The sequence below is a fragment of the Bacillus rossius genome, chromosome 5, assembly GCF_032445375.1.
Source record: "Bacillus rossius redtenbacheri isolate Brsri chromosome 5, Brsri_v3, whole genome shotgun sequence".
NCBI lineage: Eukaryota > Metazoa > Arthropoda > Insecta > Phasmatodea > Bacillidae > Bacillus > Bacillus rossius.
The window spans coordinates 68,481,976-68,503,596 of record NC_086333.1 but is presented as its reverse complement, the minus strand read 5'-3'; the positions used below and the strand labels follow the sequence as shown (position 1 = coordinate 68,503,596).

Below are 21,621 nucleotides of genomic sequence, written 5' to 3'. Positions count from 1 at the left end.
GCTTTCAAATTACTGGAAGTGTCTCCAATAAGCGTGAAATCGCCAGCGCAGTGAAATCAGAGAGGAGGAAATTCAGACGTGTCGTTCGGGTTGCGAATTCCAGCGTGCTGCAGGTAAGCACACGTGCAAAACTGCTAAGATCTCTCTCTCCGGCATTTTGCGCTGCCGAACGTTTGTCAATTTTAAGCTAGACGAATCTCGAAAACTTTTTTTTTATGAGGAGTGGGTTTGGAGGAAAAATAAAAAAAGAACCCTTTTGTCACCGAACGCGTAACTTGGTCATTAATTTTCCCGGTTATTTACGACCCTGTAAACAGCTTGCATCGATCGATAAAAGCGAATGTTGTTTGCCTTTCTTTCGCAGCACGTATTTCCACGCACATGAGCATCCAGTATTCTCACATCCCGTCCGAATGTAACATTCTCTGATCGATTGTAAGATATATTATAAACCTTTCAAATACGATATTTAAACTGTTTTTGTTTAACAATCATCAGAGAAGTAAAGTTTACCTAAATTGAAAACTCTTTGCCTAACTGATAGTTAGAGACCAGAAAAATTCGCGGATTCATTTTGTGATAGGCTGAAATTCAAGCATGTGTACAATTCTGCTGGTTCTGCTATTGGCTCGCAGTTTAACTGGAGCTCTCTGGGCCAATGAGAGATTATCGAACAAAGAAGCGTCGAATCACAAGCTACCCAGTAGCGACGCTTCACAATTTAGTACCCAATGAACACGCGTGTTTGCTTGAGTAATGCAGAGGATAATGGAGGCTATCCTAGAGGTCATTGAATCCGCGAATTTTTCCGGTCCCTACTGATAGTTCAAGCAATTTAAATACTGTGTATAAATAAGTAAAAAAAAAAATACTTTATTTCTTCAAAGCTCCTTAACGTTTCAATATAAATACGTACATAAATAACTATCATTTTAAATTTTAAATAGATTTTTATTGTTTTAGATAATTGAATAATATTATAAAATTTATTTAGGTAAACAAATGATATTACCCATTTTCAAACAAATTATAAATGATTACTTACAATAAACCACAGCCGATTACTTTTCCAACACCCTTTTTCTGTGCAACGGCTATAGTCTCTACTATTACAGTTATTATGAAAATAATAATATTAGTTACCTTACCGTTAATGATATGGCAAATCTGACTTTAAAAAAACAATCACTAACCCTAACAGAACGACTGTCCAGAGTTGACCGTCTGTAAAATCTCTGAACTGAATAAACTGTGCTTTTGTATCGTGCAGTATATTAAAAAAAAAAAAATTGTTCACATTCCCCAACATTTTTCTTCCCATTCACTAACTTTACTCTTTTACTTTCATTTTAGTGAACCAAAAATTTGAAAAGCCTTAAATACGTTTTACAAACTCTACATCATATTTTAGCTAACATTACTACAAATATGTGTGAGTACAGATATGTATGTAAATATGTCAGTTTGTGTGTATGGATATGTATATGCACACACACACACACACAAGCGTGCGCAATATATCTAACATGTCGCGCTGAACAACTCGTAGAAATCATTCAGTAATTTTTTAACTACTGTTTGGATCAGTGGCACGCAATGCTGAACATTTAATTTTACATTCGTATCCTGCGATATGTTTCAATTCGTATCCTGCGATACGTTTCAATTCGTTCGTGCGAGATAAGCGTTTACGCTGTGAGATGCAACTGCGACGAGGGGTGTCCAAAGTCTGAAGTCCCCGCACCTGCGGAAGAGTGTTCATGAGGGGGGGGGGGGGGGCGCTACCTCGTTTCGTTTATGTTGCCTCGGAACAATGACTCGCATGAATATTTCATGAGCTTACGCCGGGCGGGACGTGAGGCGTGTTTTTTATGCCCCCGTCTCCCTGGAATCAGAGAACGAGTCAGAGTGCATCTCCCGAGCCTGGCTCGTTCTTGCGAGCTCACAGCTACCTACAGCTGCGCACTAACGCTTCCGGCTTATCCCTGACCAGACGGGTTCCTTAAACTTAAGTTTTAGAGAAAACAATCTTTGGTGTGGCTGTGTTATTGACACGGCAGTGTGTTGTACGTGAATACGTGTACGTAACAGGTAATATTTTCTAAACAAAATATAAAATAGGCTATTTTATGTATGTTATAATCATGTTTGAATACTAAGAAGTCCTTCGGGTTTCCATGTTTTGTTTATGATAGCAACTGTTTCGATTCGTCGAGATCAGGAAAGAAATCAAGTAAACAAATAATTACCATGTTATAACTTTATTAATTATAGGTTTTATACATGCAATCGATATATTTTGACGTATGCTGACGATTGAATTTCAAACGAACGTCATAGCTTCTCCGAGTCTAAAGTTACACTAAATGCAAATCTCTAAACGCAGCAAAATGACCTCAAAATGGCGGCGCTTCCCCCTCCACCGTGTGCGATGCGTCACAGTCCTCACTTAGCTTAACGAATTATTTGATCCTTTAGCTATCCAGTGGTGTAATTAAATTTCGGATGGAGATGATAGATATGTAGCTTCAACTCCAAACTGTACCCCCCGATTTTGTTATCATTGCCTCCCACTAGGGACCGGAAAAATTCGCGGGTTCATTGACCTGTAGGATGAACTCCTTAGTTCTACGTACACTCGGTAAAATGCCACCCACTCATTGGCTGCTTTCTTGTGAGACGTTCCAGCGTAGCAGCCTGTGATTCGATAAAGCTTTGGTTGGGTGTTTCTCATTGGTAGGGGCATGCAGATTTCGCGAAAAAGATTCCGAGATTAGATGAAAGTTAAAACACTGTAATACCGCCCGCCTGTGTTTCGTGATTGGGTGAGTTACTCCCAGGTACATATCGATTGTAACAACACCAATCACAGTGATTCATTGCGGAAGTAAACGTGTCCTGGGTGGCTCTGTCAAACAAGGCAACGACTTCTCTCGCAGACGGCTGCCAATCACAAGGAAGAAACCACAGGAGCGGGTATACCTTGTTGCAGTCTAATAAGTGCTCAGATCTTTTCGCGAAAAATGCCTGCCCCTACTCATTGGCCCAGAGTCATCCAGGTGAGTTGCGAACCAATAGCAGAGGCAGCACTGGGGTATAACGACTTATATTTTAGCCTATCGCGAAATGAATTCGCGAATTTTCCGGTCTCTACCTCCCACTATGGAAGCAATTTTAAAGACGTATACACGTCGTAAACGTACGTGTTTGTAACTGACGGCGCGGGTGTGTGTGTGTTCCAGCGGGAAGCCGCGAGGCGACCCCGCCCCCCAAGTACCCGGTGCTGGTGTTCATACACGGCGAGTCCTACGAGTGGAACTCGGGCAACCCCTACGACGGCTCCGTCCTCGCCAGCTACGGCCGCCTGGTCGTAGTCACCGTCAACTACCGCCTGGGCGTTCTGGGTGAGTCACCCTTCCCCCGCGGGGGGAATCACTCCCAACATTGCAAACACAGTTATTTAAAGTTCGCAGCAGGCTTTCACGGCCATTGTCTGAAGTAGCTTGGCTTCTGGGTTGTAGCCGCGCCCATGGCGAATAATTCACCGACGTTTAGGTCGACACTGCAGTCGCCATCATCAGGGAGCAGTTACCTGCCGAGGTTCTTACAAGTTATCTTGCCTTTATATATGCTCTCGCCTGAGGGGAAGGTACTTCCTGATTGGCTGCAGCTGTGGGGCAATCAGAGCCTTCCTTTTCTTCTGGTTGGCTGGGCTGTTTTGCCAATCAGGGTCGATCTGTCTGATGTTATATGTGGAGCTATGTATCTTTAGAAATCCTCAAAACATAGCTCCACATCCAACATCAGACAGATCGCCCCTGATTGGCAAAACAGCCAAGCCAACCAGAAGAAAGGAAGAATCTGATTGGCCCACAGCGGCAGCCAATCAGGAAGCACCTTCCCCTCAGGCGAGAGTATATAAAGACAGCATAACTTGTAAGAACCTCAGTAGGTAACTGCTCCCTGATGATGGCGACTGCAATGTCGACCGAAATGTTGGTGAATATTTGCCAAGGGCGCGGCTACAACCCAGTAGCCAAGCTACTTCAAACTTATTTAATGTTACAAACTCGTCGTAACGCTAGAAAAATCAGCCCTTTTCATACATGTATTAAACATAATAATGCTACAATATTTGCGTCTGATTAAAATAATAACCAGCATAAAGCCGGTACAACATCCGGACATGTCTGCGCGCGCTATGCCAGGTCGGGTTTTGTTCATCCTACAGTTTTCAATTATCTTCCTTCGGCGCTCAAAACACAATGGATCATCAGAATACTTCTTAGTACCATGGCCCAAATCAGTTTCAGAAACAAGAATACCCCTGAACTTTAATGGGGAAACTGGCCAGTAATGTTCTGGCAAATCTGATAATTTATTTTGCATACGGCTAATTCTTAGGCTTTCATTTCTACCCACGTCCTTCCGAGCGCAAGTCTAATGTGTCACTAATGCGGCACCTGGTTGGTGAATGGTTTTAAGTCCCTGGCTATCAGGATTTTGGAACTGAATCTTCTTTACAGCCAGTACGATAACTCTGTGACTCATCAGACCGTAAAAAAATGAAATTGCACGTTCATCTTTCAGGAAGTCTGTTATAAAATATCTCAACAAACAATAAAATATTGCAACGGTGGTATAAGTAGTGGATGTGATCCTTATTTTTATGAGCTTTGTACAAGGGGATTTGTGTGTGTTTGTGTGCTTATTGAAATTGTTTGTTATAGGTTAAATTTTTTAATCGTAAGTTTGGTGATGAATAGTTTTTAGACTCCAGTGAATTTAGCATGAGATTTATTTTCAATTTTTTTGTTAAATATGTTACTGTCCTAATTTTATTATTTAAAAATGTGTCAATTGTGATATCAGTCACATGTAGTTTAATATACGTTAATCATGTTTTATTTCTTGCTATTAATTAGTTTTTATTTGTTTTTGTAAGTCGTTTATCGTGGTTTTTCACTGAATTTTATTTAGGTTAGCTTAGTCATATTGTTTGTTTTGTTATTCTTAACTTTATAATTAATTTCACAAAAAATATGGGTTAACTGAAAACAATATTACACGCCTTAATTTCACCACGCAGAATAAGTTGATAAATAAATAGGTAAATAAAGAGATAAGGGGGTAAAACGAAGAAAGTATAAAACTGTAAAATTCTCTGCATGTTTTCGATCACCATGTTTTTTTTTTTTTTAATTTTTAGCCTCCAGTGATTTAACCTTAGTTGTTTTATCGTTCAAGAGGATTAAAGGATGTCGATTTATTTTTGTTCTGTTGGATTATTGAAGTGTGAAGTTTCACTTTTAACGAGCGTAGTGACCTCACACTTTTTATTTTTTAAATATTTAGCAATGTATTTCAGTTCCGATTTCGTATCACATTTTATAATCCAACAGGGCGTTGGGATTACATTTGGCCAGAATTTTGTATGTGAACGCTGTAAACACATTTTTTTAGTAGCCCGCACAATGTCATTAATAATTTATCCTCGATGGCTACACTTTAAACAATCCTTTTCCAGTAACTAACCACAGACAAAATAACTTTTTTATGTTTGTAAATTTAACAACAAAAGCTTTATAAGTTTTAAAACTAACCAAAAATGTATATTACTAAAAATATTACGCTAGTTTCTCAAAAATTGGTCAGAAATTGGAGAGAAGACCTATAAAAAATAATTATATGTAAATTAATTTCTAGATGTTTTTAACCATATTCGTATTTCGAATCCTTATATCTTTTTACGTCTCTAAGTAAAACTGTGCTCTTTTTTATTTCTTAAAACAGTATTTTGTTGTTAATGTTAAAAGTTAAAGCAAGTGTCTTTAGCATCATTTTTTAGATTTGTTAAGTTTTGGAACGGAGTATTCGTGCGATAAAGTAATAGGCATGGATAAATAATAATTCATTCACAATATTTATGTAACATATAAATATTACCTAGTGCACGTTTCAGCATATGTAAGTGAAAAATTCTTCAAACAACTGATGCAAGAGTAAGCAAGTTTTTAACTCTGCTAAACATACGAAAAACCTAACATTTGAAGAGGTTATGACTTATGCTATTAGGCATGCTGTCCAAAGAGACGCTGATGGTTTACAATATGGACGTTATCTACTTCATAAAACCAATGCACAGAGATCTTTAAGATTTTTGCATCCAAAAATTTTAACTATTATTTCTTAAAAAAATAATATATATCGCTTTATAATTAAACTGATAATGAGATGTATATGATATAAAAGTACATATAAATAAATTTAGAGCTAGGTAGCCTTGAATTTATTTTAAACAAGTGTTAGTAAACATGTAAAATTATAAAGTTTTAAGTTAAATTAAGTATCATTTACGCAAATCCAATTTTTTTGGGTCAATGAAAAATCTATTTTGGCTTTCTGCGTTATTTCAACACTCATAGTAATTAACTATAGGTAATTTATATGTAATAAGTACTTTTTTTCTCAATTGACAATAATTTTAAAATAAAGCTTATGGATTTTTCCAGGGTACCAGGAACATATGCCGTTACCAATATGGACCAATTTATACAAATAAGAATTTCATCACAAATAATTTGCATTTAATATTATGAATCATTAAATTATCTTTATATTTCAAAAGCTAAGTCGTAGCAAAACATTTTTTTTAACTAATATTTTGTTAGCCTGTCATGAATACCTTTCATCTCCGCTGGCACGTTTTGAAAATAATATATATCTGCATGGCGTTATTCCTAAATCCAAGATAATTTCCAGGACTCACTGGGTATCAAAGTGTACTTGAAAGCCATACACGGCTGCTTCATGTTGGTGATTAGACTACAGTGCTCTTGACAAGCCCTTGACGATATCCTGGTACAGTTGTGAACAAGGAGAAGAAGTGGTTACCCAATCATGTGGCTGGGAGCTTTACATTGACCAGTGAGTAGGGACTGAAAAAAAAGTTCGCGGTTTCAATGATCTCCAGGATAGACTCCACGATCATCTATGCACTTGTGCAAATTACACCCGCTCATTGGCTACTGTACTCGTGACACCCGCCAGCTGGAGTGCTTGTGATTCGATACATCTTTTGTTGAAGGATTGTTCCACCGTCTCAGGGGGTCTTTTAGGTAAACCGTGGTCGAATAGCTGAAGCAGCATAAAGGTGTCGCGGAATGAATCCGCGGATATTTCCGATCCCTGCCCGTGTATGTTCTTTACGTGATAACGTCTTATAAATCGATGAACGCCGGCTGCACGCACGAAACATTGTCACGTTCCGCCTGAGCCGAGCGTGCAATTGAACCGGCCAACCGCACCGTGCGAGAAAATCTTCTATAATATCAAACAGGATAGGGCGGGCTTTTTTTTTAACTAATTGTTCGTGATTATATTTAAACAAATTATTTAAATTAAATTTGCAAAAAAACTGTAAATAATATTTGAAAAAATTAAAAAAGTATGCAATTTTTTCATCAATGTTTTTTCATGGCGTTATCACGTAAAATTATCGTCCGTAAACCGACTTTACAGACAACCCCCCCTTTTTTTAAAGGGTCTTGATTGTGCACGGGCAAGTGGAGTCTAGCCTGACGGGGAGATTAACTCGCGGAACGGTTGCCGTGCTGGCAACACCTCTTCCGCCAGCGGTGTTCGACCGTTGACGCGGGAGGGGGGGGATGATAGAGGGGCGGGGGGTCGTACGGCGGACACGGCTGACCCCGGAAAACTGCCTGGAACACAGCTCCGCGGGCGCGGCTCCGGGCAGGCCCCGGATTCGCCTGGAGCGAGCCCCCGGAGGCCCGCGCCCCGCGGCGATATCCCCCGAGAGATAACGGACACCAGGAGGGAAGCGGATGAAGAGAGGGTAGGCAGGGGGGGGGGGAATCGAATGTAGCCAAAGGGAAATGCGGATTCGCGCACCGCTATCTCTACACAGAATGAGTCCGAATTCGACCGGCAAACATCGCGCTGCATATTTATCGCAGATAAATAAATAAATTAATTAATTTAAAAAAAAAAGACTTGTGACCTCCCAAGGCTGAAATATGCCTGTGAAGTTGGATCCGAACGACATTTGTATTGAAAATAATAGAGACAGTATTCAAGGACCCTGCCTACCTGGACATAAAGGCAGAGGGCAGAGATTCGTAATTCATAAATAAAACCGCTTGATTTAAAAATTGGTCAAGATGTCATAGAGATGTCTATTTACGCAAAGCATACAAGAATAAGTTCTATTTATGTGCTTAGTTTATAAACTGAATTTTTAGAAGATTAAAAATTCGGGGACAAATTACCTCCCATCGTCTTGGGGGGGGGAGGGGGTGTAGTCGAACCCCGAGCACATTTTACACCATTCCCTATCCTCTTGGATCGAAAACGGTCCAAATCGAAAGAGGATCGATTTTTTAAATTTCCGAATTAATGGGGGGGGGGAGGATCAGACAACACCGGAGAAAATTTCCCACCGTGCCCCTGCCTCGTGGATAGACAAAAAGCATGGTTATTGCCCAAAGCTCGAAAATTGTGTTTTTTTTTGCACGTAGCTCAAAAGTAGTGGTATTTTGCCCCTTTGACCCTCCCACCTCTTTCTTGGGTAGTAAAATTATCGTATTGCCAGTCGTATAACATGTATTTGCAAAGTTTCAAAACGATTACGCCAGCTAGAAGTATAGGTTAAAATCGACTTCCAAGATTTGATTACATAGTTACAGGTGAAGCTAATAAAATATTGTTAAAAATGGCTAAAACTCGTGTTTTCAGAACAATGTTTAGTAGAGACCGGAAAAATTCGCGGGTTCATTTCGCGATAGGCTAAAATACAAATAGTTATACCTAGAGACCCGGAAATTTCGCGGATTCTTCTGGCCTCAGGATAGAATTCAAAGTTATAGGTGTGCTCGATCCATGTTTACTTTCCCATTGGTTGATTTCTTAGCGAGAACATTTTTATCCTTGTTATTTGGCACTACTTGGTTCGCTTACTTCTCTCCTAGATTGGAATCGTTAGCTCACGGTCGTAGAGGGGCGTGTCCAAACAAGTGCGGGCCAATCACGAACACAGAGCGAGAGTGTGAAGGTTTGCATTCTAGCTTGCGACTAAATGAATGCGCGAAAATTCCGTCTCTCTAGTTATACCTCAGTGCTGCCTCTGCTATTGGCTCACAACTCACCTGGATGACTCTGGGCCAATGAGAAACACCCGACCAAAGCTTTATCGAATCACAGGCTGCTACGTTGGGACGTCTCACAATACAGCAGCCAATGAGTGGGTGACATTGAACCCGCGAATTTTTCCGGTCCCTTATGTTTAGGCATGAAACATCTGGTACAGATTCTCGAAAGCACTCAAGGGACTTGCACTGCACCTTCGACTACATTTTTTCCGCCATGGGATGTTACGGTTACCGCTCAAATATCTTTAATTTACCTATGCACGACGAGAAGACTGCGCGCCAGTTCAGAGCCAATACTGCGCTAGAAGCACCAGCGAGTGTCACGCTAATCATTCCGCCTCGCCAACACAAATACACCCCTGACTAGGTGGACCTCTTGAGTTTGAACACTGAGTGTCCGGATAATGTTTAGTTAAACAAATGTTTACAGCCACTACAAAACTTGACGCTGTCGTAAAATTAATTCCTTAAATTAATATGGTTTACAACACGTTATATAGTGTATAGTAAATTTGTGTTTTACGCACTAAAATTCAAATTAAATAGTTTTATAACAGTGTCATATTTTGCTGTATTTGTAGCACCTTTCTTATTTAAACATTATCCGATTGTTTAGTGTTCCAACTAATTTCTTTTTTCCTGTCTATTATTTATAATAATCCAATTGTTCACGTGATTGGATCACATCCACCCACTCAAAAGTAGAGGAGCTTTTACAGAAAGAAATCAACCAATAGGAAAGCATGTGTGGGTAGAGTATACCTGACACTAAATGAGTCCGTGAAATTTCTGGGTCTGCACCAAAGATTACGGACTGTAAAAATGACATCTAGTATGTACCTGTGCAAATTGCACCTGCTTATTGGCTACTGACCCGTAGCACCTACCAACTGGAATGCTTGTGATTCGCTATTTCCTTTGTGGAGGGTTTCTCATTCGTTTGGAGTCATTCAGGTAAACTACTGTCGTCCAGTCACTAAAGCAGCATAAAAAAGTGACAAAGTTTGTATTCTATCCTGTCGTGAAAAGAATCCACAAACCTTTTTTTTTCCGGTCTCTGCCAATGAGTAGGGTAATGCATATTTCGCGAAAAAGATTCCTCGATTAGCTGAAAGTTAAAAACACTGTAGCATCATCTGTGTTTCGTGATTGGATGTCTTTCGCTCAGGCACGTGTCCACTGTTACAACACCAATCACTAGAGACCTGCGAAATTCGCGGTTTCGATGGCCTTCAGGATAGACTGCACATACCCCTGTACACTCGAGCAAATAACGCAAGTTGATAGGCTGCCGACTTGTAAGTCGTCTCAGCTGGTTTGTCTGTGATTCGATCCTTCTTTGGTTGAGGGTTTATAACTGGTTGAGATTCGTCCAGATGAACAGTAAGCCAATAGCAAAATTATCTAAGAGGTATATGTGTTTGAATTCTAGCCTATCACCGAATGAATCCGCAAATTTTACAGGTCTCTACATCTTACACATTTAAAAACAAAGTTTTAAGTTTTTCACTTCTGTTGACAGTCCCCATGACTGGCTAATTTTTTTTATCGTGATGAGCTCGCAGCCGAGGTACGCCGTATCGGCCCGAATTCTGACCCAGCCTGTATACGTGCCTGTCTCATGGCCGTACTTTGTGCCTGGAAGCTCCGGCATTCAGACCCCAGGCGGCGTGACGGGCGGGGCCCTTGTGCGTCCCACTGCCTCGCGCCCGGAGCCCGCCACAAAGAAAGGTGTGCGAGAGAGAGAGAAAGAAGGTGAGAGAGGGAGAGAGGTTCCATACAGCAGCTGCGAGGTGTGAAGTTCGTCCAATGTAGATACCTACGCGCAGGAACCGGAAACCAAAACGGTTGAAATGTGCTTGCGTCCCCTACACTGTAATATTTTTTTGTAAATGAACAAAAATATTCATGTGAGATTACAGTTTTACTGGGCTCGGATACTTACCCCGGGAATTTATGCTTTGTGTTAGCCCGAAACCTCCAATAGTTAAAAAGTTATTTCTAAACCGTTCCCTGAATAACTTTCCAGTATTGACTGTGCACGTTAATAAAGTTAATAAAAAATATATAGTCTTGTCATTTAAATTTATACTATCTTCTGCTTTAAAAAAAAATTATGCCAGAATGAAACATCAAATAAAGTATAAAAATATGGTGCCAATTTTCTGAATAAATACTCGGTATTATCTGGAAAATGTATTTCGTATGTGCAAAAATAACCATAGCCGTGTGTTGTACAATGTTCTTGTCATTTTCTGGCAACTGGTTTCCAACTGGTTTTGTAAAAGTAAAGAATTTGTTTTCTGTCTAGCTCTCGTTTTTGTCACGTGCCACGTGGCAGGTTTTACAGTAATTATTTTTATTTTACTAGTAGACTTCGCATTATTCCGTTTTTTGTGACTTTGTAAATAAATTTTAACGCCATAACTTGCAATGCAGTCGATAACCTAGCAACTAAATAATTCGGAAAGTAAATAATTGTGCAAATTTTTTTATAACTTCACTCAATGAATACATTCTAAAAGAAGTAGTAGATATAATTCAGTAATATTCAATTACTTGTTATTTTCTTTATTTCAATTGTAGCGTGCAGGATCGTGAGTGTGTTTATTAAATTTATCAATAACCCCTGCACCGTTTTTGCTCATACCAAAACTTAAAAATTCTTTTGGCTATACCTGCCTACCTAACAAATATTATGGACATCCAATCAAAATTCGAAAGCTATCGTCGAACAAAGTTACTAAAAAACACACAATCATACACGCCGATCTCTCTAGTTGTTACGGTAGACCTTGCTTCTGCCGGTAGAAAAGTAAGGAAAACGATAGTGCAAAACAAACTTATGCTTTGTTTAAATACACCGTTTGATAAAAATATTTAAAAAAATTAATTTTCAGTCAAAACTCACGACCCAGGATTCTGGTAAATTTCGTACATAAAAAAATATTTAATTTTTTTAATTTTTTTAAATGTATTTTGTTATTACTGGTTATCAAAGCTACGGTCTTTTTTAATTAAATTATGTCTTGTTATCTCACTAAAAAAACATGAACGTATTATTACCCTAATTCCAATTTTGCATCGTTTATGTGTCGCATTTTCCTTCCAAACTTCTATACACGCCGACTGCCAAGTCTTCCTAGTCCATTATCAATAAAGTCAGTCGCACTAAAAAAAAATTTGTGTGGCCGTGTCATGGACACGGCCGTGTGTTGTACGTGAATACGTGTACGCAACAGGTAATATTTCCTTTTCAAAATATAAAATACGCCTATTTTTTTATTTTAAACCTTATATATTCACTGTAACTATTTTAAACTAATGTTTTATATATGCACTTGACAAATTTTGACGAGAGCTGACGATTAAAACCCAAACGAACGTCGCAGCTTCTCCGAGTCAAATGTTATACCAAATGGAATTCTCTAAATGCAGCTAAATGACCTCAAAATGGCGGTGCTTCCCCCTCCACCGTGCGCGATGCGTCACAGTCCTCACTTAGCGTAACGAATTCTTTGATCCTTTAGCTATCCAGTGGTGTAATTAAATTTTGGATGGAGATGTGTGTTAGTTACGCAGCTTCTCTAAAGCAAACTATCCAAATAATTTTAGATTTTGCTTAATAATTTTAGTATATAGGACTTAAATGTTATAATAATAATTGGATAATTTAAAAAAAAACCTAAAAAATGTCAAATATGGATCAAATAACATCATTTTTTTTTCCTTCCATAGATTTTTGGTTATTTTTTGTATTAGTCTTGTAGGTGTTAGAAAAAGAAACAATTCGTAATAAATAGTTTCGATGATTTTTAAAGATTTTAGTCAAAATTTATTTCACAACTTTACTAATTGTCGGCATATTCTCAATGTGGTACGTATTTTTTAATCCAGTTTATTACAATTATATTCTCTGTTCGTTATGTACGCTAATGGTCACGTAATTGACGTCACTGACTGTTTTAAGTTAACTAAACATTTGCCTCGGTGCGGATTGGCAAACGGTGCAATGAACGTACAGTAATCATAGCAGGGGCATAATTAAATTCTGGATTTATGTTAATCATGCTTGATTTAATGGCAAGTATGTAACTAAACTCTGTTCGGTATTCATAACAAGAGAGAATGAATTATACAGGTAGAGTTCGACATTGTACTAACAAACAGCTAGTCGTGATAATGTAAGCGCCCTGAAAACCAACAACAATGTGAAATATTTTACTCGTCACTTAAATAACGGCCAGAGGTATGTTTTGGGCTAGGCATGTCAAATATGCATTTCCCGGTGGAATATTTATAGGGTTTCAGTAGGATAGAATACATTTATACGTGTTCCATCAATGAAATTCCCACTTTCAAATAATCATAACTTGCAATGGCAAATTACAGACGATAAATAAATAGTTTGGGTGAAGTAATTTACTTTCTGAATAACCAAACAAGTTTCACTAAAATAAAGTAATAAAATAAGAATTAAATAAATAGTACATACTTAAGTCTTTTTAAGCTTAGCACTGAAATGTGAAATTTGCTTACAAAATTTTCTGCTGACTTCCAGTACTTTACATAGTCAAAAATAATTCTTAAATGCAAATAAAAGTAACTTATTTTAAATACCCATGTACTAAAATAGACAATTATTTGTTGTCAGTTACAAATGGTGTGTTACGACTGTTATCAATTATTAAAATGCCTAAAATATACAATAAAAAGTTTTTTGTTTATATAAAAAGCACTATGTAGTAATGAGAATTTTTTTTCCTCCTGTAATATCTGCTTAATGTTCCTTAAAACGAATAGCTGATGTAAATTTTCTGCAATTGAATTGATGTTACTTTTTCAGGAGCAGTGTTTGGCTACTTAATTTCCAAAGGCCGATTTGAGGTCACCTTTTCAAAAGTCTTCATGTTCCTAATGATATGCTGCGTTTAAGCACTAAGGCAGTAAGTTATACATTGGCACGCGCAAGGTACCAAACTCGCATGTAGTATTAGCTGACTATCCGAATAATGGGATTCTTATAATTAATATTACCTTTATCCAAACAATGATTTTTATTTATATGCAATAACTAGAGACCGGAAAAATTCGCGAATTCATTTCGCGATAGGCTAAAACATAAATAGTTATACCTCAGTGCTGCCTCTGCTATTGGCTCACAACTCACCTGGATGACTCTGGGCCAATGAGAAACACCCGACTAAAGCTTTATCGAATCACAGGCTGCTACGTTGTACGTCTCACAAGACAGCAGCCAATGAGTGGGTGACATTTGACCGAGTGTACGTAGAACTATGGAGTTCATCCTGCAGGTCATTGAACCCGCGAATTTTTCCGGTCCCAAGCAATAACGCATGATTGAACAGACACCTTAATTCAAAAACATACCGACTGAGTGTTCAAATAAGTTGAGGCCCTGTAATAGCTTCAGTGAGCAGATATTACTAGCTGGTGAACAGAGTTTAGTTAGAAAAATATCTAAGTTTACATATGTTTTCATCTAAACTCAAATGGTTACCTAAGAAACGGGTGGATAAGGTTTTTCAAAGCGTTTGTTGATCGGCAGCTGGTAATATCAGTATCTTAATTTAATGTTTTCGTCTTAAAAAAATTATTCGTTTGTTAATAATTACAAATTTTTATTTCGTGTTTCATATTAAAAATCCTTTTGAAGCTAGGTTCAATTTAGTTGAGCTAGTCCACGCCTGTGACTGAGATTATGCAGAGCCACCGTGTAGTAGCACTTTTATATTGCTCAGCTCGTCATAAAATGGCGAACTTGATGAGGAAGGTTCTCTGCTAGAAGAACACAAAGACTTTTAAATTAATTTAAAAACAAAGACTTTGATTCATTTTACTAAACAGAGTCTTCAAACAAGAAGCAGGGTTGTAACAGTTGGTTTAGTGTCCAGAGTCATTAATCATAGTTTTTTCTAGGTTAAGGTGTCTTTAGGAATAAATTTGCAGCCAAAAGATACGTTCAAGCGTTTAAAATTTTATTGTTCGTTCTGTTTGGTCCACGCCCCGTTTGCGATCAGCCAGCCGTTTGAATCCCATATACCTACACAGAAGGATATTTCAAAATCAATGGTTGGTACTTTAGACAGACGTAGATCACAATTAGACAAGAATAAATAATTCACAATACAGAAATCAATGCTTGGAAACTAATCAGTGGACCTCTAGAGGGCCGCAAACCGTCTGTATTATTTAAAACATGAGAAACAAGGCAGAAAGAACTACAAAAGCACAAGGACGCCGATAAATTAAAAGATATCCCCGTACGTGTAATTTATGTCGGTTCTTTCATGACTAGAAACCTGCGAAATTCGCGGTTTCGATGGCCTTCAGGATAGACTGCACATACCCCTGTACACTCGGGCAAATAACGCAAGTTCATTAGCTGCCGACTTGTAAGTCTTCTCAGCTGGTTTGTCTGTGATTCGATCCTTCTTTGGTTGAGGGTTTATAACTAGAGACCGGAATAATTCGCGAGTTCTTTTCGCGATAGGCTAAAATACAAATAGTTATACCTGAATGCAGCCTCTGTTATTGGCTCACAACTCACCTGGATGACGCTGGGCCAATGAGAAACACCCAACCAAAGCTTTATCGAATCACAGGCTGCTACGTTGGGACGTCTCACAAGACAGCAGCCAATGGGTGGGTCACATTTGACCGAGTGTACGTAGAACTATGGAGTTCATCCTACAGGTCGTTGAACCCGCGAATTTTTCCGGTCCCTATTTATAACTGGTTGATATTCGTCCAGATGAATAGTAAGCCAATAGCAAAATTATCTAAGAGGTATATGTGTTGGAATTCTAGTCTATCACCGAATGAATCCACGAATTTTGCAGGTCTCTACTCATGACTCATACACGCATCCATATCGTTGGAGATCCACAGCGCAAACGACGACTGTGCCTGTTATATCGTTTACAGGTTGAGATATGAGCATGCTCAACGCATGTGCAGGAAAAAACAAATTCTCTGCGCGTTTACAAACGATTCCCTTGGAAACAAGTTGCCAAGAAAGATTTTGTGACACTGCAAAAAAGATGTAACTTTGTACAACACACGTCTATGGTTATCTTTGCATACATGAAAAAAGGTTTTTTGAGATAATACTAAGTTTTTATTACGAAAATTTGCGCATAATGTTATATTTTAATTTATTTTTCATTCAAGCATGGTTGTTATACAATGGAAAAGATAATCGAGTGTTCGATAATTTGAAACTAATTTGTTTTATTATGCTCATTAATGTGCACAGTTAATACTGTAAAGCTATTCAGGGAATGGTTTACAGAAATAACTTTAACTATAGGAATAACTGGAACAACACAAAGCATAAATACCGGGGTAATAATCTGAACCCAGTATTACTGCGAACAATGCTTTGTAGTGATGCGATTTTTTTGTCCTTGTAAATTTTCAAATTTACAAATATCTGTTATTTTACAAGACTATTTCTGATTCATTTACAAAAAAAAATTACAGTGTGTACGACGAATTTTTTGGAACAACATGTACAAACGTGTTCCTCCTGAAGTCTGAAATCGCCATTATTTCGACACAGCTCTCCTTTTCTTTCTCTTTTTTTCCTGGACAGTCTCCAGACACTTAAAGTCAGAGGCTGACGTCTTTTCTTTTTTTTTTATCTCCCGCGGCCCCTGAGGACACGCCCCTTGCTGCGACTCCTGTGGAAGTCGAGCACTCGAGGGTCGGTCCTCCCGGCGATCCAGGACGAGTTCCAACTCGTCGAGCACACCCCTCCCCCTCCCCCCAGCACCCTGGCCCACTGCCTCTTCCTCCCAGAGGCGTCGTCGCTGTCTCCGCGGTGTCGTCCCTCCAGGGGGGGGGGGGGAAACTCGCCAAGTCTGCCGGAAAACCGCCGTCAAAACCCTCCCTCCTTTCCGCCCCAAACCCCAATGCCTATCCGACCGCGCCACGACCAGTGATTTTTCCCATGACCTTGATCGTAGTATGGTTGCAACACGTGTATAAAGTGTAGCATGCATTTCAATGTCAACGGAAATGGAACAGATATATTCTTGTAAAATTACACAACAGTGTATATGAATTTTAAATTTTTTCCCCCCCAATTAAAATCGTATAATAATTACGGAAATGACAATATGGTGGACGTATTTTAAAATATTGGAAGTTATTTTCATCAAAATTTTAATAATTTTTTTTTTATAAATTTAAACAAAAGAAATTTTGTTAAAATAATATAATACTTAAGGATTTTCTATATGGCGTCCAAGATGGCAGTCGGTACCTCACGCACCTCAGCTGTAGAACCAGTTTCCGGACATACATTTATACACTACTTACAGATATTTCTACATTTGTACATTTAAATAAAACAGCTGTGTCACTGCAAAATTGTTTTCGCAGAAATTCTGGGTTCGGATTTTTTTACCCAGGGAATTCATGCTTTTGAGTTGTCCCGGTACCTCCAATAGTTAAATCTATTTGTAAACCGTTCCCTGAATAGCTTTCCAGTATTAACTGCGCACATTAATAATCATAATAAAACATGATAGTTTCCAATTATTAAATATTCGATTATCTTTACATTGGTATAAAAAATTATGCTTGAAAGAAGCATCAATTAAAATATAAAATTATGTGCCAATTTTCGTAATAAATATTCAGTGTTATCTCGAAAAACGTGTTTCATAAGTGTAAAAATTAACACTGTCATGTGTTGTACAAAGTTACAATATATTTATGTAGTATCCTTGGCAACTGGATTCCAAGGGAATCATTTGTAAAAGCACGTAAGAAATATTTATTATTTATGTTAGGTACGATAAACGTTAATATACAAGTCGGAATGAAAATTGATTTTTTTTTTTTACGTTTTACGGAAGTTTATAGACTTTATTGGAAAGAAAAACTACATATGTTAGGCTTTCCGAAGCGTACAGTGAAATATTTAATAAAATATTAATAAATGAAATATCATAACGAATCAAAACATAAGTCTATGGTCCAATACAGTTTGAAATCGAGTTTAATCAAGTCTGATATTTTGTGATTCTCTGAAAGATATTTTGAAAGCTAACCCAAAAATAAAGGCTATTTTGTTTTTGATATCACAAATATAAATAACTCGCAAAGAATACTTTGGTCTAAGTAATGTCTGTATAACTTATATTTAAAAATTAAATTATTTATGTAAAAACGTATATTGCTTAAATGAAAATCAGTTTAAAATCGTTTGAGTCCGCGAACTATAGCGAGTTTATATTCCAAAACACTATTATTTTTATGCGTTTTTTTCTTGATTTTTTTCGATAACTTTATTACTACTCTAAATACTTACTGCTTCAGAGTAATTTCAGAGTAAAAATTATTTTAACTTAACTACTTTTAGGGAGTAATTTTATATCCACATTAAACATTGATAAATTTTTAACACTTAAAGTTGATTCACTTTCAAAAATGAATATGTGTTGCTTAATTTTTTGCATAATTAGCTAACAAGATAATATTTTTAACTTTTTGTCACTTATCAGCAAGAATAATAATTAAGAGTAATAGAGAAATTTAACTTTCTAAGCGGTAACTTCGTGTTAAAACATTTAATTTATTGTAGAAAATAATTTCTTCATTTACATAGCTTTTAAAATTTCTCAAAATTGTCATGATTTCGTAGTAGCCACTATCATTGTCTTTATTTTCAAGAAGTTTCATTATTGTTATTATTTATTTTTTCTTAATAGTATGTCACAAAAACGTTGATAAAAGTAACTTTGGCAGCTAATAATTTATGAAAAAGTAGGTAATAATTTTTTTTTAATTTAAAAATTGTTTAACGTTGGTATAAAATAATCTGGAGCAGGATACACTCCATATGCTCGTAAATAAAAAAAATTAAACTGCATAATGTTTAACTATTTTCGTCTCCATTTTCGGTCTTAGTAACAAGGAGCTACAACTTAAACTGCATTATCGTACGATAATGCAGACAGTTTTTTTTATTAAATGATCTTTGCGTGTTACAAAAGCAAAAAAAAAAAAGTATATACGTAACATGTATTACGATACTGTTTCTATAAATAAAAGTGTTTATTATTTTATCTCTTGAAATAATTAATAATACTTTAGTGCACATTTTATATGAAACTGTAAAACCTAAGCAATATAGCGAAATTTTAAAAAATTCAAAAGGGTTTCGATAGGTTTTAATTTATTTCAAACATTTCTCCGCATATTATTTGTTCTATTCTTCAAACCAAACATTTTATCAATTTGTCTAAGCTTAAATTTTTTTTGCATTTGCACTCAAAATTTTATAAATAAATTTGTATTCCTAGCCCATCGTTTCAGGAGAATTCAATTATATTTCAGTTTACATTTCACTAGCATCACTTCTTAGGACGCGGCAGAAACATTTGAGCCCAACCAATTTCCGTCTTGTAATTGGATTCGGGGGACGGGCGTGGCGGGAAACCGCTACTTGTTCCACTTTCGTCGCAGGCTGCAGAGCAACTTCAGTTCACGCCCGGTCGCTTCCGACGAGAGCTGCCGTCCTCATTAAACCTCGCCCGTGTCTCGCAACAATGCGGTCTTGCATTAACAGGGGGGCTTCTCTTCGTAATCATCGAGCTGTTACGCGGCCCTTGCAGATTAATCGATTTGCCCTGGGTTCGCCTGCAAGTTCCTGAGTAGGCAGACCCGCCTAACAGCTGTGTGCAGAGTGCGGCGGGCGAATGTGTGGCCAGGCGCATGCAGCCGTGTGCTAACACGGAAATTAACACACACACACACACCAACACACACGAAAAACATTAAACTAGTAGGGCGACCCGAATTGAGACATCGCAATGTTCCGTTTTTATAGTTGGTAAATACTGACCAAAGACAGTAACCACCTACTTTAATATCATAAGAAACCAAGGAAACAGTTTGAAGTAAAATACTACCAAGCTACTAAATAATATTTTTAAACCAGCTGAAGCCCGGCATGCATTGCAATGCCTCATTCAATTTTTTTGGTATTTTTTGAAGTAGATACACCTATAAAAGTATTACTTTATCTCTATATATCTCTCTAACTCTAACCAATATATCTCTCTATCTTTCCCAATATATCTCTCTATCTTTCCCAATATATCTCTCTAACTCTCCCTATATCTCTCTATATCACTAAATATATATTTATCTATATTTCTCTATATCCGTCCATATATATAATTATAAATTTATCTCCATATCACTATTTCTTTCTCTATTACTCTCTATCTCTTTTACTCTATGTATCTAGCTCTCTATTTATTATTCTATATGTATCCTTATCTCTCTATTTCTCTATCACTTCATCTCTCTAACTATGTCTCTCTATTTCTTTATCTCTCTTTATCGCTCTCTCTATCTCTCTCTCGACTCACGTACCACCATTATTATTCGTACCATAGAAAATAATAACTGACATAAAAATTATCCGATACTATTCACACACCACCTTGAATTCTGCTTTAAGGGTTGGTTTTATCGAAATCTCACCTAGACAATGACCTTTCACGTATCAAAAGGCAAGTGTGCAAAATTTCATTGAGATCGGATGAACGATGCGCGAACGCATAGAAGACAAACACACAAACATGCATATTTATATACATTTGTTGAAACTAGTCTCGCGCTGCCTATTGTTTATATCACATACGAACTTAAATGTTGCTGTTTGTTTCTAATTCAATTCAATTGTGTAATGCGAGCGCACTCATACACCGAAATCACGTGAACTGCCGCTAAACTATATGAAATACACACATTTTTTGAAACTACTCGTGCACCACCTATTGTAAAATGATTGTACTGACACAGAAACCTTCGTAGGCGCGCGCACAACAACTCACTAAAGTTTCGTCGCAATCGGATGTACGTTTTATGAAATCATACAGGACAAACAAACAAACAATATTTATTAATAAGATTAAATCGGAAAACATTTCCGAGGGTTATTATAATTTTGGATTCGTTGGTATTCGTCCTTACAAAGTTTCATATAGATAAAAATAAACCACTAAACGAATTAAGGAAATAGTTTTTAATTAAAAAAAATGGCAAAATAATAACAAATATTTGCAATTTAATACAATCTTTCAACTAAATAATAAGAAACCCATTGAATTTTATAACTTATTTAAAAGTTAACGCAACGGACACATTGTTACAGAAGGAGTAGATATATTTCAGTTTCATTAGTTTCTTGGCCACTATTTGAAGAGTTAAAATCTACTTAGTAAAAAGCACCATGAGTATCCTAAATAAACTCAATATTACTATGACATTAAGGAAGGGTTGTTTAAAAATATATTTCTTACATCTCCAAATATTATCCCGATGGCATACAAAAGAAATAGACACATTTCTAGCAACCAGCGATATTTGTGGTAAACTATAAACTGAAATGTCGTGCTTCTAAACAGGG

The 21,621-nt window shown here is 37.2% G+C and overlaps 1 protein-coding gene across 1 annotated transcript in view; it reads left to right on the top strand.

The window, feature by feature from the left end:
• Positions 1-381: 381 nt before the first annotated feature.
• LOC134532290 (neuroligin-2-like) overlaps positions 382-21,621 on the top strand; it is a 116,937-nt gene continuing 95,697 nt past the window's right edge. Inside the window, exons 1-2 of the mRNA XM_063368708.1 lie at positions 382-415; positions 3,243-3,404. Coding sequence (XP_063224778.1) covers positions 382-415; positions 3,243-3,404 — 196 coding nt within the window. The remainder of the gene's footprint in view (positions 416-3,242; positions 3,405-21,621) is intronic.